This window comes from Leucoraja erinacea, chromosome 9 (genome assembly GCF_028641065.1).
Source record: "Leucoraja erinacea ecotype New England chromosome 9, Leri_hhj_1, whole genome shotgun sequence".
Taxonomy (NCBI): Eukaryota; Metazoa; Chordata; class Chondrichthyes; order Rajiformes; family Rajidae; genus Leucoraja; species Leucoraja erinaceus.
Window position 1 is genome coordinate 16,139,900 of NC_073385.1, and position 17,960 is coordinate 16,157,859.

Below are 17,960 nucleotides of genomic sequence, written 5' to 3' on the forward strand. Positions count from 1 at the left end.
AGACAACCAAGTGGAAAATATGCATGAAGTTTCTAATTGTAATATTTACAATGTAAATTTGTAAGCAGGTGGAGATTTATGGGATCATAAAGCACAATATGTAGACTTCTGTGTCTGTTTCAGTTATTTCAGATGTACATATATCTCCCAGGCCTACAACCGACATGTGATCTATGTGGTCCTTCAATTCTGGCCACTTGATCAGCCTCTATTTCCTCCCTCTATCATTGCCTGCAGCTGCCAATGCCTTATTCTGCAATTCCTTCCCTAGATCTTTCAACCTGGCGAAACCTTCCAACTTTATAGCGCTCCTTCAAACGTCTCACAATGACACACATGAAAGACTGCAGATACTGTAATTTGAAGCAGGAAGTACTCAGCTGGACTGGCAGCATCAGTTCAGTGAAATGGATAGTCAGCGTTTTGGGTTGAGATAATTTCTCTGTACTGAAAGTGTGGAGGGGAGATGCAATAATGAGGCGAGTGAAGTAGGTGGGACAAGAGCTGGCATAGAAACATAGAAAATATGTGCAGGAGTAGGCCATTCGGCCCTTTGAGCCAGCACCGCCATTCAATATGATCATGCCTGATCATCCAGAATCAGTACCATCTTCTCCCCATATCCTTTGATTCCGTTAGGACTAAGAGCTATATCTAATTCTTGAATACACCCAGTGAATTGGCCTCCACTGCCTTCTGTGGCAGAGAATTCCAGATTCACAACTGAGTATGGGTGAAATTGTTTTTCCTCTTCTCAGTCCTAAATAGCCTTCCGCTTATTCTTAAACCATGACCCCTGGTTCTGGACTCCAACATGGGGAACTTTTTTCCTGAATCTAGCCTGTCCAATCCCTTAATAATGTTATATGTTTCTATAAGATCCCCTCTCATCCGTGTAAATTCCAGTGAATATAAGTCCAGTCGATCCATTCTTTGAGATAGGTGGATTCCGATGAGGAGAGAGGACACCTGAATTTGCCAAATTAGTTAGCTGGTTGTGAACTAAAAACATTCGGTGCAGTGCCGATCCAACCATACCCGCCCTTTCACACCAAGTGCTGCTACAATTAGACCATTTAAAATGTTATTTAAATTATATGATACATTTACAAAATATAGTGCAATGGTTTAAAAAAAATCAAAAATAGGTTCTCCACAAGTCATCACACCATGTAACAAAATAGACAGCACACGAAAAATAAGTGACCAAGGGATATAAATTAATCATCTACTTACTGTAAACGAGTGAGAGAGAATAAGCTGCAGAAGTACAGAGGAAGGAGAAGGGGTGGAGCTGAAAGGATTCTTTAGCCACAGGATGGTGAATCTGTGGCATTCATTGCCACAGACAGCAGTGGAGACCAAGCCACTGGGTATTTTTAAAACGGAGATTGATAGGTTCTTGATTAGAGAGAGCGTCGAAGGTTACAGGGAGAAGGCAGGAGAACGATGTTGAGAGGGAAAAATACAGTTTGGGACAAAGACCCATCCTTTATTTATTTGCCTCTGCACTCCACAACTGTAGATTTGTAATAGAAAAAAAAACACATGTGATTAAAGTGCACATTGTCAGATTTTATTAAAGGCCATTTTTTAGCACTTTGGTTTCAACATGTAGAAATTACAGCAGTGCTTATACATAGCCCCCTACCCCCCCCCCCCCCCCCCCCCCCCCCCCCCCCGGGATTCATGGACATCACCAGTTGCTGAGTGTCTTCCGGCCAATGAGTTTTGACGCTTTTGTTTGAACTTGAGCAGATAGGATGTGTCTATACACTTCAGAATTCATTATGCTACTACCATCAGCAGTTGTATCATCAGTGAAGATAAGTGAGCCAGTACCTTCAGCAGCCATACTTGTCCAGGCCATAACACCCCCACCACTGTGTTTCACAGATGAGGTGGTATGCTTTGGTTCTTGGGCAGTTCCTTCTCTCCTCCATAGTTTGCTGTTGCCATCACTATGATATGTTAATCTTCGTCTCATCTGTCCACCAGACATTTTTCAAGAACTGTGGTTGCTCTTTTAAGGATTACTCGGCAAACTGTAACCTGGCCATCTTATTTTTGCAGCTAACCAGTGGTTTGCATCTTGCAGTTTAGCCTCTGTATTTCTGTTCATGAAGTCTTCTGCGGACAGTGGTCATTGACAAATCCATACCTGACTCCTGAAGAGTGTTTCTGATCTGTCGGACAAGTGTTTGGGGATTTTTCTTTATTATAGAGAGAATTTTTCTGTCATCACCTGTGGAGATCTTCCTTGGCCTGTCAGTCCCTTTGCGATTAGTAAGCTCACCAATGCTCTCTTTTTTTCTTAATGATGTTCCAAACAGTTGATTTTGCTTAGCCTAAGGTTCGGCTGATGTCTAACAGTTTTATTCTTGTTTCTCAGTCTCATAATGGCTTCTTTGACTTTCATTGCCACAATTTATCCTTGTGATTGAGGCAGTGCAGCGTAGGTTCACGAGATTGATCCCTGAGATGGCGGGACTGTCATATGAGGAAAGATTGAAAAAACTCGGCTTGTATTCACTGGAGTTTAGAAGGATGAGGGGGTATCTTATAGAAACACATAAAATTATAAAAGGACCGGACAAGCTAGATGCAGGAAAAATGTTCCCAATGTTGGGCGAGTCCAGAACCAGGGGCCACAGTCTTAGAATAAAGGGGAGGTCATTTAAGACTGAGGTGAAAAAAAACTTTTTCACCCAGAGAGTTGTGAATTTATGGAATTCCCTGCCACAGAGGGCAGTGGAGGCCAAGTCACTGGATGGATTTAAGAGAGAGTTAGATAGAGCTCTAGGGGCTAGTGGAGTCGAGGGATATGGGGAGAAGGCAGGCACGGGTTATTGATAGGGGACGATCAGCCATGATCACAATGAATGGCGGTGCTGGCTCGAAGGGCCGAATGGCCTCCTCCTGCACCTATTTTCTATGTTTCTATGTTTAACTTTGGTCCTCATGTTGATAAACGGCAATAAAAATTTCCAAAGGTGATGGAAAGACTGGAGAAAAGACAAGGTGCTGAGAGCTCTCTTATACCTGCATTAAGGAGGCAATTAAACACACCTGGGCAAATACAAACACCTGTGAAGCCATTTGTCCCAAACATTATGGTGCCCTTAAATGGGGGGGACTATGTATAAACACAGCTGTAATTTCTACAAGGTGAAACCAGAATGTATAAAAATGGCCTTTAATAAAATCTGACAATGTGCACTTTAACCACATGTGATTTTTTTCTGTAACAAATCTCAACTTGTGGAGTACAGAGGCAAATAAATAAATAACGGGTCTTTGTCCCAAACATTATGGAGGGCACTGTGGATCAGCCACTAACGAATGTGTAGGAAGGAACTGCAGCTGCCGGTTTAAACCGAAGATATAGACACAAAAAACTGGAGTTACTCAGTGGGACAGGCAGCATCTCTGGAGAGAAGGAATGGGTGACCTTTCGGGTCGAGTCAGACTAGTCAGGGGAAAGGGAAACGAGAGATATAGACGATGATATAGAGAGATATAGAACAATGAATGAAAGATTTGCAAAAAAGTAACGATAATAAAGAAAACAGGCCATTGTTAACTATGTGTTGGGTGAAAACGAGAAGCTGGTGTGACTTGTGTGGGGGAGGGATGAAGAGAGGAAATGCCAGGGTTACTTGAAGTTAGAGAAATCAATATCATACCACTGGGCTGTAAGCTGCCCAAGCTAAATATGAGCTGCTGTTCCTCCACTTTGCGTTTAGCCTCACTCTGACAATGGAGGAGACCTAGGACAGAAAGGTCAGTGTGGGAATGGGAAGATGAATTAAAGTGTTTAGCAACCGGGAGGTCTAGCTACGAACGAATGGTGCAGCTGACTCGATGGGCCAGATGTCCTAATTCTGCACGTATGTCTTATGATTCTTAATGAAAGCCAGCATGGAGCTGTGGGCTGCATGGGTTTTCTTTGTGTCACTGTCTCTGCAAAGGCAAGAATACTACAGCGCCTTCTCCAATGTAAAGAATCCCACCTTCTAATGCGTCTTCAAGTTCCAATGATGTCCAAGCAAACCAAAAAAAAAGATGAATATATAGAGTCACAGAGCCATGCAGCATGCAAACAGGCCATTCAGCCCAACACGTTCATGCCGACCAGTCCGATAACAGCAACATATGTCCATTAGAGATAAACACTGGAGTAACTCAGCGGTCAGGCAGCAACTCTGGAGAAATAGAATTGATGACGTTTCGGATCAAGACCCTTTTTCAGTCTTAGAGAGGGGTCTTGGCCCGAAGCGTCACCTATTCCTCTTCTCCAGAGATGCTGTCTGACCTGGTGAGTTACTCCACCATTTTGTGTCTATCTTCGGTGTAGCCCAACATCTGCAGTTCCTTCCTGCACATATGTCCATTAATGGAATCCCATGCTATTAGTAGAATCAAAGTACGTGCAACACTGCAGCACTGAGAATATTTTCACTCATTTTACCGGTGGGTAAAAGGGAATTATGGCAACAGACATTGGTGACGTTTCTGGGGTCGGATAATTGGTATTCATGGCTGTCTCCACACTGCCCCGACAACATGCTGGGAGCTGCATGGCCTTGGTATGCTGAATGGCCTCTTTCTCTGTTGTAACCAGGAAACAAAAGCCTTGTGCTAGGACGTGCTTTACCTGTGTTTGTTAGTATTGGTCCATTAGAAAGCTGGTAGGGCGCTGGGACGCCAGCTGGTAATGCCAGAGTCGCCGCGGTGGCAGCTGCGCTCTGCAAAAGAAATAGCAAGAATAGAAACAACGACATAGAAACATAGACAATAGGTGCAGGAGTAGGCCCTTCGAGCCGGCACCGCCATTCAATGTGATCATGGCTAATCATCCAAAATCAGTACCCTGCTTTTTCCCCATATCCCTAGATTCCTTTAGCCCTGAGAGCTATATCTAACTCTTTCTTGAATACATCCAGTGAATTGGCCTCCACTGCTTTCTGTGGCAGAGAATTCCACAGATTCAAAACTCAGAATTTAAACTGATCAAACAAAGCAATCACAAAACGAAGTCCCTTTAGTGGTCCCTGGTCCTTTAGAGGTCCCTTTAGCCACATGGTACAAAAACACAGGTCATTTTTCACATTGGTTGCGGTGACGTATACGTTTATGTTGTGGCGAAAGAAGGATTTTCACTTTTGTAGTGCTAAGCAATATTTTTTTTATACGATTAACGTGTGCAAGAGGCATGCCTGAAGGATATTTTTATTCTCACACTGATATTTTCTTGTAATATTTCTTAGTTTAGGTCAAAGGAGCAGAATTAGGCCATTCTACTCCGCCATTCAATCATGGCTGATCTATCTCTCCCTCCTAACCCCATTCTCCTGCCTTCTCCCCATCACCCCTGACATCTTTACTCAGAGAGTGGTAGCTGTGTGGAATGAGCTTCCAGTGAAGGTGGTGGAGGCAGGTTCGTTTTTATCATTTAAAAATCAATTGGATAGTTATATGGATGGGAAGGGAATGGAGGGTTATGGTCTGAGCGCAGGTATATGGGACTAGGGGAGATTATGTGTTCGGCACGGACTAGAAGGGTCGAGATGGCCTGTTTCCGTGCTGTAATTGTTATATGGTTATCCGTACTAATCAAGAATCTATCTACAGAGCCCTCCATAATGTTTGGGACAAAGACCCATCATTTATTCATTTGCCTCTGTACTCCACAATTTGAGATTTGTGGTTAAAGTGCACATTGTCAGATTTTATTAAAGGTATTTTTATACATTGTGCCACCGTGTCCTGTTTAGTTTGTGTTTACTGCCTGTTTTTCCAATACTGTACATATTAAACCGCCTTAGTAGGCTATAGCAGACAATCGGCAAAAGTGGATACCATCCCCCCCCAACCCCCCCACGGTCCGTTATAACAAGGGTTATCTGTAGAGTCAAGATATCAACATTGAAAAGTGAAGGAGTTTCCCCATAGCTATCAAACGAAAGGGAGCAGGTTTCAAATCCACATTCCTTATATGTGTCTTTTTACAATACTGGAGAGTTTTTGACAAACAAGATTAGTGTTCACTTTTTTACACCAATACACTGTTCTTAACAAAAATCTACCCAACATGTGAAACCTTAGAAATAACAGATATAACTTAGATAACTTCAAGATCGAAAGTCAAAAACGTTTTTCATAATAGACAAATTTTCATCGTCATCCCACCATTTTGGACACCAAAAGTGTGACATTAAAACCTCTGCCACATTTAGTCATGAATATTTAATTCATAAATAAACTTCATTTGCCCCCTCATACATATACATTTTGATAATGATCTAGGAAAATATCTTCATCAATATCAGGAGAAAAATACAGTAACATAAAGATAATACAGTACAATAAAGATCCTGTAACGATGCTTGGTATCCATTGTCACAACGACCGTTGTCGGGATCGGTCCGTAAGTTAAATCATGGAGGCTCCAAACCGTTAATGCTTTTCAAACACCCAACGAGGTACGGTAGTAGCGATGGAGTCAGTTATTTTTTCTTATTTTCCAATTTAATATGTCGAAAACACCTTGGTGTCAAAAACGCAACGACCGTTTACGATATATTTTCCGACTTTTTTAAATCAATTAAAAAAATGTTGGGGACATTAATCGGTCATCAAAACTAAGAAACTGAGCCAAACTTCGATTTGGCAACACACTGTCTCTTGTTTACCTTTCGTACGGACCAAGTCGCTAACTTCATTCCTTCGTGTCAACTTTGGGGAAACTCTGCAACGACCGTTATGGAGAAATGTTACTTACAAAAAAAATCAGCCAAATCAATCGGCCATCGATAGCTCAAACACATAAGGTAATGTACCGTTGAGATCACATTGGTGAAAATGCTTGGTTCTCGCTAATAATGTAACTTTCGTTATCTGGGACACCAAACCTTTTAGTGTCCATCGCAACGTACGTTGGTGTGTATAATGTATAACGCGAGTTGCGGTGTCCACTCAGTTGGATGCAGTATTCTACTACATGATCAGGTGAATGAAGTGGAAACGGTGTTTGCAATTTTACTGTTCCATGTGGTATTCATAAACATAGAAAGGAATAAGAAATACGTGCACTTACTGTGCCAGCCAGGTCACTGGTGGACACCACACGACAACCGTTACACAAAATGCATTTGTGTATTCTGATGCCATTTTCGGAAACTTGCCATCAATATGCTATATTTTCTTATATTTGTTGTTGATACTATGTTAGTCATGAACCCAATAAAGAGCTTGTCAACCTTTTTGAAGGAATTTGAAATTTGACCCCATTTGTCACATTTTTGTGGGCAGTATTGTAAAAAGACACATATAAAAGAGAATAAACACCTTCTCAAGGGCATAATACATGGGAGCAGAAATAGTTCTAGAAGGAACTGCAGATGCTGGAAAATCAAAGGTAGACAAAAATGCTGGAGAAACTCAGCATGTGCGGCAGCCTCTATGGAGCAGAAATAGGCCATTTGACCCATCTGGTCATTGCTGATGTATTTTTCCCTCTCAACCCCATTCTCCTGCCTTCTCCCTGTAACCTTTGACAGCTGTGGAGCAATCAACCAGATTACCCTCTGGAGCTGTAGACAGCAGCTTTTAAATAAAGACAGACACAAACTGCTGGAGTAACTAAGTGGGACAGGCAGCATCTCTGGAGAGAAGGAATAGGTGACGTTTTCGGTGGAGACCCTTCTTCAGAACTGGTCTGCAGAGTCTGAAGAAGGGTCTTGAACCGAAACGTCACGCATTCCTTCTCCCCAGAGGTGCTGCCTGTCCCGCTGAGTTACTCCAGCATTTTGTGTCCATCTCCCGTGAAAACCAGCATTTGCAGTTCTTTTCCCACATGCTTTTAAATAAAGTTGAAATCGGAGCAGCTGGCATCTGTGGCAGATCAGCATTCACTATTTCCATAAACAAATTAGAAATGTTGGCAGTCACGCATCTTCTAATCCAAAGCTAATACAACTTTAAGGGCAGATAACTGGGGACGTGCGCCCTTTTGTGGCAGTAACCGGAAGAGCATGCAGAACTGATCAGTGTCCAGATTATGAAGCTGACAGCTTTCAGAATGCAAAAATTAATGAAAAAGGTGCACTCGATGGGCAGCTATAAACTTTCACGGAATTACACAAAGGCTGCAGCAACACAAAATCAATTCCCACAAAGATTGAAGCTACGAGAAACTTTTAAGTAATGAACAAGGATGAGAATGGTACCCCGCCCGATGAATAATGACAGCTTGTGCAGTTTGCATCTCACCAACAACCAAATCCCTTCCGGATTAGCAAAGAAAATGGTCAATAAAACTGACACAGAATCAGCAAAAGAATATCCTTACCATGCCAGTTGGATTCAAATGCTGTATTAGTTTTCCATCTTGCATAATAACTTGCGGTCCTGATTTATGGGAAGATGAGAAAACTACGGGATAAAGCGAAATAATGCAATTAGCACTTGCAAATATGATTCCTAGCTGAGTGATACAGGTGATCCTTATTTTTTTGGAAAGTCACATATCACACCAGCAGAAACATCGAAGGAGCTCCCACAAAAAAACGGAGACAATTAAGTCATGGTCTTTTCCAAGAACACTTTATGAAATAATTATGAAAGAATTGAGAGCTACCAAGAATTTAGCTTCACAATAAACTAATCTGTATACATTAACATTCACAGACCAACTAACGGTTACTTTTCTTCTGCCCTTCTTCCCAGGGTGGGAATGTTCATAATTAGAGGGCATAACTTTGAGGTTAGAGGGGGGGAAGTTTAAAAGAGATGGGAGGGCGCAAGTTTTTGTTTCTTTTTGGGGTTTTTTTACAGAGTGGTGGGTGCCTAGAATGCCGGCTATATTACCATGAAGAACCTCTTTTAAATAGTGGCATTGAATCTTTAAAACCAACTGAATGGATGGGAAACATTTAGAGCAGGGGTTGGCAACCTACGGTCCCCGGGCCAAATGCGGCCGGTAACCCTAAATCATCCGGACCGCAGACGGATTTTTTAACCATAATCATCCGGCCCGCCGAGTGCCCCGAGCAGTGGCCGGGCACCTCCTGCGAACACGTTTAAGAAAGAACTGCAGATGCTGGAAAAATCGAAGGGAGACAAAAATGCTGGAGAAACTCAGCGGGTGAGACATGCAAGGATTGCATGAGGCTGCCTCACCCGCTGAGTTTCTCCAGTATTTTTGTCTACCTTCTGTGAACACGTGATTTGATGCCTGCCATCCGGGGCGGGACCCATGTGTACACGTGGTAGATGTGGCCCGGCCATCCGCTCACAGACATGCGTGCCGGCCCCTATGCAGAACAAGGTTGCCAACCCCTGATTTAGAGGGATATGGGCTAAACATGTGCAAGTGGGATTAGGGTAGGTTGGGCATTTAGGTCATCATGGGCAATCGGGACAAATGACTTGTTTCTGTGCTGCGAGACTCTGTGAAAAGGCAGACAGGACCTTATTTTAATGTTTCATCCAATAGTGCAGATCTTCAATAGAGCGCTGAAGGTATGAATCTCGATTAGCTGCTCAGGTCCCTGGTATGGAACCTTCGCCATCAATCTTCAGACCAAGACAATGGCACAGTGGGGCAGCAGCGGAGTTGCTGCCTCATAGCGACAGAGACCCAGGTTCGATCCCGACTACGGGTGCAGTCTGTACGGAGTTTGCACATTCTCCCTGTGACCGCGCGGGTTTTCCCCGGGTCACAGTGATTCGCGTGGGGTTTCCTCCCACATTCCAAAGACGTGCAGGTTTGTAAATTAATTGGCTTCTGTAAATTGTCCCTAGTGTGTAGGATAGAACTAGTGTATGGATGATTGCTGGTCGACACAAACTCAGTGGGTTGAAGGGCTCGTTTCCATGCTGTGTCTCAAAACCAAACTAAGGTTGGGGAAAATACCAGCTGACACAGGAGTGGCCCAAAAATTGAAAGGAGCAAATGACGAGACCTTGTCTTCTGGAGTCATAAAGTCATACAGCACGGAAACAGGCCCTTCGGCCCAATTAATCTATGCCAACTAATATGCCCCATCTAAGCTAGTCCCAAATGCCCAGACCCCTCGAAACCTTAAAAATTGGCCCATATCCCTCTAAACCTTTCCTATCCACATACTTTAATTAAACCGATTTCTAAAATGGCGATGCGGTGGCACAGTGGTAGAGTTGCTGCCTTACAGCGCCAGAGACTCGGGGGGGGGGGGGGGGGGGGGGGGGGGGGGGTGGGGGGGTTCACATCCGACTACGGTTGCTGTCTGTGCAGAGTTTGTACGTTCTTCCCGTGACCAAGTGGATTTTCTCCGAGAACTTTCGTTTCCTCCCACATTACAAAGACGTACAGGTTTGTATGCTAATTAACTTGGTATAAGTGTAAATTGTCCCTAGTGTGCGTAGGATAGTGTTAAGATGCGAGGGTCGCTGGTCGGCACGGACTCGGTGAGCCGAAGAGCCTGTTTCCACGTTGTATCACTAAACTAAACGCTTCAGGAGATACACAAAAAACTGGAGTAACTCAGCAGGAAGGAATGGGTGAAGTTACGGGTCGAGATCCTTCTTCAGACCTTCATAAAACTCATATCATGCACCCTCCTTATTTACGCACTGTGAAATATGTCCAAACGCAAACGTCCCCGACTAACATTGTTTGTAGGGTACGGTGGGGTAACGTACCTGAATTAGCAGGGATGGTGCGCACTTGCGATGTCTGTTGATGCTGCTGGGCCTGATGTTGATGCTGCTGTTGTTGCTGCTGCTGCTGGTGGTGGTGTTGCTGCTGTTGCTGCTGCTGTTGCTGTTGCTGCTGCTGTTGAGCTTGAATTAAAATCTGCTGCTCCTCGGAGTGGAAGCCATCTACAGCCTTTGACTGCATTAGTTTGTTCTCCCATAGCTGAAACAATTCAAATAGCAGTGAAAATCCAACAAGCAGCAGATTTTTGCTATAGGTTTCTTCCCAGCTGTTAGCGGGCAACTGAACCATCCTACCGTGCGGGAATGGTTGCGCAGCGGTAGAGTCGCTGCCTTGCAGCACCAGAGACACGGGTTCGATACTGACTACGGGTGCTGTCGGTATGGAGTTTGTAGATTCTCCCTGTGACCATGTTGGTTTTCTCCGAGTGCTCCCGTTTCCTCCCACACTCCAAAGATGTACAGGTTTGAAGTCTAATTGGCTTGGTAAAATTTAAATTGTCCCTAGTGTGTGTATGTAGGATAGTGTTAATGTGCGGGGATCTCTGTTCGACGTGCAATCAGTGGGCCGAAGGGCCTGCATTGTATTTCTAAACTAAACAAAACTACCAATAACGAGAGCAGTCCCGAGCTACTACCTACTTAATTGGTGACCGTCGGACTATCTTTGATCGGACTTTAATGGTTTTACTTGCACTAAACGTTATTCATGTTATTCCGTTTATCATATATCTGCACACTGTGGATGGCTCGATTGTAATCATGTGTTATCTTTCCTCTACTGACTGACTAGCACGCTACAAAAGCTTTTCACTGTACCTCAGCACACATGACAATAAACTAAACTAACAAAAAAACAATTGCGAAACTGACTACAAGATATACTGTAACAAATTAGAATGACAGGCTTTTTAAAGTCTGCCCAATTGGAATGATGTTGTGGGGTACACTTAAGGTGGAAACAGTGGCACATACTTTACAGAGAATACATTTAATTTGCATTATCTGTGCCATTATTGTCTCCCTGCAACTGAAAACAGGCAATCCCTAACCTTGGCAAAAATAAATCATTAACATTTAAATGCTGCTGCTGAGATTGACCACAACAAGATTAGAAATACCAGTGACCATAATTCAAGGTAGATAAGACAACAAAACTACCTTTCGAAAACCACATCAATAATCCTAAAACATGATTAAAATGTCAACAGAAAGGGCACACTTTCAGTAAAACCACCACATCTTCTGCTGTAAGAACAGCAGCAACTACAAAAAAAAATCTCATTGAGTTAAGAGAGAACATGTTTTAAAAAGGGCAGGTTCAGACTGTCAAATCAAAGCAAAATGCAGCATGTTCTGGAAATCTGAAATAAAAACAAACGGTTGAAACGATTAACAGATCAGGGAGCATCTCTGGAGAAAGGAACAGTTAACATTCTTATCAGAATGGTCGAAGAAGCAGAGAAAGGACAGAGGGGAGGAGAGAACAAAAGGAATGGAATGGAATGCAGGAAGGATTCAATACTAAAGGGATGGCATGCGGAAGAGAAATAAAAGGTCAACCTAACAAAAGGTGCAAGTGGATGCAAGCAGAATCATCATCTAAAGTTGTTGAATTCAGTGCCAAGTTCACTAGACTGTCATATGCCTGGTTGAAAGGTGGCGTGCACTGACTTGACTTTCTATTGAGTTTTACTGGTACAGCACAAGAGGCAAGAACAGAGAGGTCAGAATGGAGCACAGAACTAAAGTGATGTGACTTGAAGGTTGGGGGGGGGGGGGGGGGATCAATCTGCATTTAGAGTCATGCATCACCAAAAACAGGCCATTTTGCCTAATTCGTCTATGTGGACCAAGATACCCCATCTAAGCTAGTTCTATTTGCTCACATTTGGTCCATATCCCTCAAAACCTTTCCTACCCATGAACTTGTCTAATTGTCTTTGGTCTCTCAAAAGCAACAGAGGCTAAACTATAATGAAATATACCAAACAGAAAGTGGTACAAGTAAATTTCTGTCTCCCCAGGGTACAGTACCAGATGGTGAGACGTTGAAGTTGTAACCCCTGTCATGCACAGGAACGTGACAATAAGAGGGGAACGCGCGTTGGTGGTGAAAGAAGGGGGTGCCAGAGAGAACAGTCCTTACGTGTCCGTTTTGAAAGCTATTCGCCGTTTGCCATGATTGGTAAAACACCTGTGGGAAAGTACCCAAAGGTTCTACATAGATGAGAAAATACCAAAAATTGCAATCATTTTCTTAAATCATGTTACAACGCAGTTTGGATGCAAAAATTAATCCAAGGATTTAAGCAATGGCAGTAAAACAGTGAATACGGAAGAGACCAGGAAAAGAAACCTAATTTTATGACTCCTTAAATCGTGAATATTTTTAATTGACTTTAGGCTTTACCTTCAACTTTAGAGCACGGATATAGGCTCCTTCGGAACTGATCATCGCCAAAATCTAAACTAAATTAAACTTACATTGTTCATTCATTTTTATAATTAGTTTTACCCTGAAAACGGGCATTGGGTTTTAACTAAAAGACCTACCGTTTTTAATTCTATAAGGACTTGCTCATCCACTCCTTCATCAAGGAACTGTTCCCGCACATCATTAATCACGTCTTCAATCACTGATCTGTAGAGTTTAGGCTGAAAAAATGAAGCAAAATAAAAGAGGTGATTAACGGGTGAAACTGGTCATATTTTTGGTTACAAATATTATACTAGCTACTCAAAGTTCATAAGTGATAGGAGCAAAATGAAGCCATTCGGCCCATCAAGTATACTCTGCTATTCAATCATGGCTGATTTATCTTACCCCCTTAACATCCCTTTCCTAGCGTTGCTACAAAACCTACCATCAGCGGCGCTGTAGATCTGCCACTGGATGTGCGTGCAATTCCGGAGGCTTTTGGAGAAGGGGGGAGAGATTAAAATGCAGGTTTGTATTGGTTGTCGGAGAGGGATTTCCTCGGGCTGCTAGATGATGAAGAAAAATCGTAAGCGGTTCCCTTCCCGGTTTAAAAAAAAAATTGCTGGACCATTGCGTCGATGGATTGAATTTTAAACGTGACTAAAAATGCCTTCAACATCACAATCGCAATATCAGGACAAAACAAAAGGTATGTCGTTTATTTAACATATTATTTTGCTTTTTGGCTTCATTTTAATCTTAGGATGCGAAAAATGCTATTTAGGCCCACATATGAATCGGCCGTGTCTTGCCTGCCGATAGGGGCTTAAATTTATGGCAACGGCAACATTCCAATCGATCACATTCCAGAAACATCCACTGAAGATAATCAAATTAAAATTTATTTTGCACAATCATGTCATAAGAATATCTAAATCATCTATATTTTGTGTTATTGTCCATCCATGATCAATATTTTCACACTAAATATCCACAGTACAGTTTTGGTCAGATGTATTGTGCAAAAAATAATGATTTTGATTATCTTGAGAGTGGATGTTTCTGGATTAATTTATGGGAATTAAACATTAAATTCCTTCCATTAGGCATACAAATTCATGACAAAGTGTGATTTAAAAATCATGTTATATTGTGAATTCTTGTGTGATGGGATCAGTTTTCTTAAGAAATCGATAGATGTTTAGATCTAGTAATTGAATTTAGATGAATTTAATTGATTAGATAACTTTAATTGATTTGATGAAACTGATGAACATGAATTTTATGTTGGGTATTTACTATTTGTTTTAGCGTTTAACTATATCATTTCTACCTTTTTTTCTAAAACTGCAAATAATAACTTGTTTCTATTAATGCTGATCAGTGCATTTTTTTTCCCTTGACATTTTAAACAGATGTCTCTGAAGAAGAAATGCAAAATTGTCAATCCAAATGCCCAGCAAAAGAGACTGATCTAGACAGCATTCGCAGAGATTATCTGAATTTGGACTACTCCAAATGTGATGATCTACAGGACATTCGTAATGGGAAAGTAGTGGGCAGAAAGGCATGTCATGCGTGGTTTGAAGACCAAACACTTGTAGTTTACAATGCCAAAGTTGAAAAGTTGAGGAAAAACAAGGTATACAGAGTTGCTTATTGGTTACAATCTGAGGAGTATGATGATGCTACTGATTATGATATGCTAATGTAGCAGCTAGCAACTGATCTTCTCCATAAAGACTTGGTCTTTTGCTAGAAATTGTAATTTATTTACCTATCTGTTATGGACTTACAGCATATAATACAATAATATTAAAGCTCTGATCTTGAGAATATCACATTTTTGAATTTTCAAGGCAGTCTGGGTGTTTATTACTATATCCGTCACAACAATGGTCAATTTTGTAACTAGCTACAATTAGGCAACTAACTAATTATTTGCTTTAATTTCAGGTCATCCAAGTAAGATGTTTCATATTTGTTTCAGAATACTTCAATCTATAATAACTGAAATTTTCATTCAGTTCTCTTAATTTTTAAGAAAGTAATGGGCTTTTGACTGTCCTCGATCACAGCTTTTGTGTTAAGTCAATGGAAAAGCAATAGGGAACAAGATGCAAATTTCCGAGTATGAAAATGACCATAATTTTTTTTAATACTGAAGATATGAAAGGGAATTAGGTATCAAATTAAAGTTCTTTTTATGCTTTATCTGGGATAAATTACAGGCTCGATTTTTAAAATCTCAAAATTTTGTAACATTCCTACTTCTCCTTCCTTCTCCCCATACACCCGTACTAATCAAGAATCCATCTATCTATGCCTTTAAAATATCCATTGACCTGGCCTCCACAGCTTTCTGTGGCAATGAATTCCTGTTCGAGACTGAAATTCATTGGGAATCTTTCAATAAATGCTCTTCCTCATATTTTCCTTGTATCCCTTGTCTAAAACATCAAATCTATGTCCCCTGTACCATAAAGTAATGGCAACATCCTTTCTTTGTATACTTCATCTGCACATCGTACCTTTATACACTTCCACTATAGTTATCCTCCACAGCCTTTGCTCCAAGTAGAATAACCCCAACTAAGCTAAATTATCATATCCCAGATTCAGTGCTCAATCCCCACTGTACCCTCTCACAAGAGTTACACATCCATTCCAAACTGTAGCAGTATAAAAATTGTAAGAATAGAATTAGGTCATTCGGCCCATCAATTACATGGTACTATATCCTGTGGTGGTGTGGGCTACTATAACAAAATTTAAAAAGCATTTGCAAAGCTATATCGACAGTAAAGGTTTAGATGGATATGGGCTAAACGTGGACAGATTGGATTGGTGTAGATGGGGCATTATGAAAGGCCGGTTGACAAGTTGGGCCGAAGGGCCTGTTTCCATGCTGTATGACTCCAATCTACATTTCTCCATTCCCTGCATATCCATATGCATATCCAGAAATCTCTTAAAGGTCCTCAACCACCACCCCTGGCAGTGTATTCCAGGCATTCACCACCCTCTGGGAAAAAGGTACTGACCGTCTACCCAATCTAAAGTAGACAAAAATGCTGGAGAAGCTCAGCGGGTGAGGCGGCATCTATGGAGCAAAGGAAAAACGCGACCTTTCGGGTCGAGACCCTTCTTCAGAACCGAAACGTTGCCTTTTTCCTTGCTCTATAGATGCTGCCTCACCCACTGAGTTTTTCCAGCATTTTTGTCTACCTCCGATTTTCCAGCATCTGCAGTTCCTTCTTAAAACATTTTGTCTACCCTATCTATGTCGCTCATGATTTTATATACTTCTACCAGGTCTCCTCGCAAGCCCTGTAATCTTGCTTATCAAATATTTCTACCATCTCCATTTCTAACAATATATTGTCAGTGTTTTCTTCTTTAAACAATGATACAAAACACTTTGTAAGTATACCAGCCTTGCCCAGCACCTTTAAATATAGATCACCATATTTATGGGCAAGAGGAGATAGATGGGTCTCGACCCGAAACTTCACCCATTCCTTCTCTCCAGAGATACTGCCTGTTCTGCTGAGTTACTCCATCATTTTGTATCTATCTTCACCTTCTTTATTTTTGCTAAGATACACCATGCCTCTAATTATCTACTTATTATTTAAATGCCAGCAGACCATTTGACTTCCTTTTTGAGTTAACTGTCATTCTATTCTCATATACTCTCTTTCCTGTCTTCTTTCCTCTTCTGCTCTCAACTTATGTTGAGATTCTTTCCAATTAAATGTTGAACTGTAGATAAGCATAAAAGAGCACTAAAAGTAGGAAGCTCTCCCAGCAGATTGGCCAACAGTCATCATTTTGCAAGTACATTCCTAGATAGTAATCTCATCCCTGCTTGTGAAAATTTTCCGGCTAGAAAATGGCACTGTGCTTCAAATCCACTTAGTTAACGCATCAGTGAACCATAGCTGACAAGCAATGTCCTCCATGTCACCACGCTCCAACGCCATCTTGCTTGGGTACTGTCTGATTCACCTCTACCCCATCGCGGACATTGGCCTTTGTCCATGGAACTGATGCACTACAGTGCTGAGAACTATATTCTGCATATTGTATCTTCCCCCTTTGTTCTATTGTACTCTAGTTCGACTTGATTCAATTTAACTATAATATAACTGATCTGTTTGGATCACAGCGTAACAATGAAGCTAATCCTTTTAAGTTAATTTTTTTTAAACCATTTAAAAACATTTTAAAAACATGTTGGTATCATCCACAAGAGGACAACTAAAGTGAACACTAGCAGTCTTTCCTCCCAGGATTTTTAAAGTAGAGGACATAGACTTAAGGTGAGAAGGGAAACATATGAAACATATTGAAACATACAAGATTGTTAAGGGTTTCGACACGCTAGAGGCGGGAAACATGTTCCCAATGTTGGGGGAGTCCAGAACCAGGGGCCACAGTTTAAGAATAAGGAGTAAGCCATTTAGAACGGAGACAAGGAAACACTTTTTCTCACAGAGAGTGACGTGTCTGTGGAATTCTCTGCCTCAGAGGGCGGTGGAGGCAGGTGCTCTGGATGCTTTCAAGAGAGAGCTAGATAGGGCTCTTGAAAATAGCAGAGTCAGGGGATATGGGGAGGAGGCAGGAACGGGGTACTGATTGGGGATGATCAGCCATGATCACATTCGGTGCTGGCTCGAAGAGTCAAATGGCCTACTCCTGCACCTATTGTCTATAAGGGAGAGATTTAAAAGGTACCTCAGGGGCAACTTTCTTCTCGTATGTAGCTGGAATAAGCTGCCACTGAAAGCTATAGAAGTGGACTATGTGACTAGCCCACGGACAAGGTGGGATG

The 17,960-nt window shown here is 41.8% G+C and overlaps 1 protein-coding gene across 1 annotated transcript in view; it reads right to left on the bottom strand.

The window, feature by feature from the left end:
• gtf2a1 (general transcription factor IIA, 1) overlaps window positions 1–17,960 on the bottom strand; it is a 50,371-nt gene that overhangs the window by 18,592 nt on the left and 13,819 nt on the right. The window contains exons 2-5 of the mRNA XM_055640215.1: window positions 13,258–13,359; window positions 10,687–10,903; window positions 8,354–8,436; window positions 4,658–4,748 (exon numbers count right to left, since the gene is read on the bottom strand). Coding sequence (XP_055496190.1) covers window positions 4,658–4,748; window positions 8,354–8,436; window positions 10,687–10,903; window positions 13,258–13,359 — 493 coding nt within the window. The remainder of the gene's footprint in view (window positions 1–4,657; window positions 4,749–8,353; window positions 8,437–10,686; window positions 10,904–13,257; window positions 13,360–17,960) is intronic.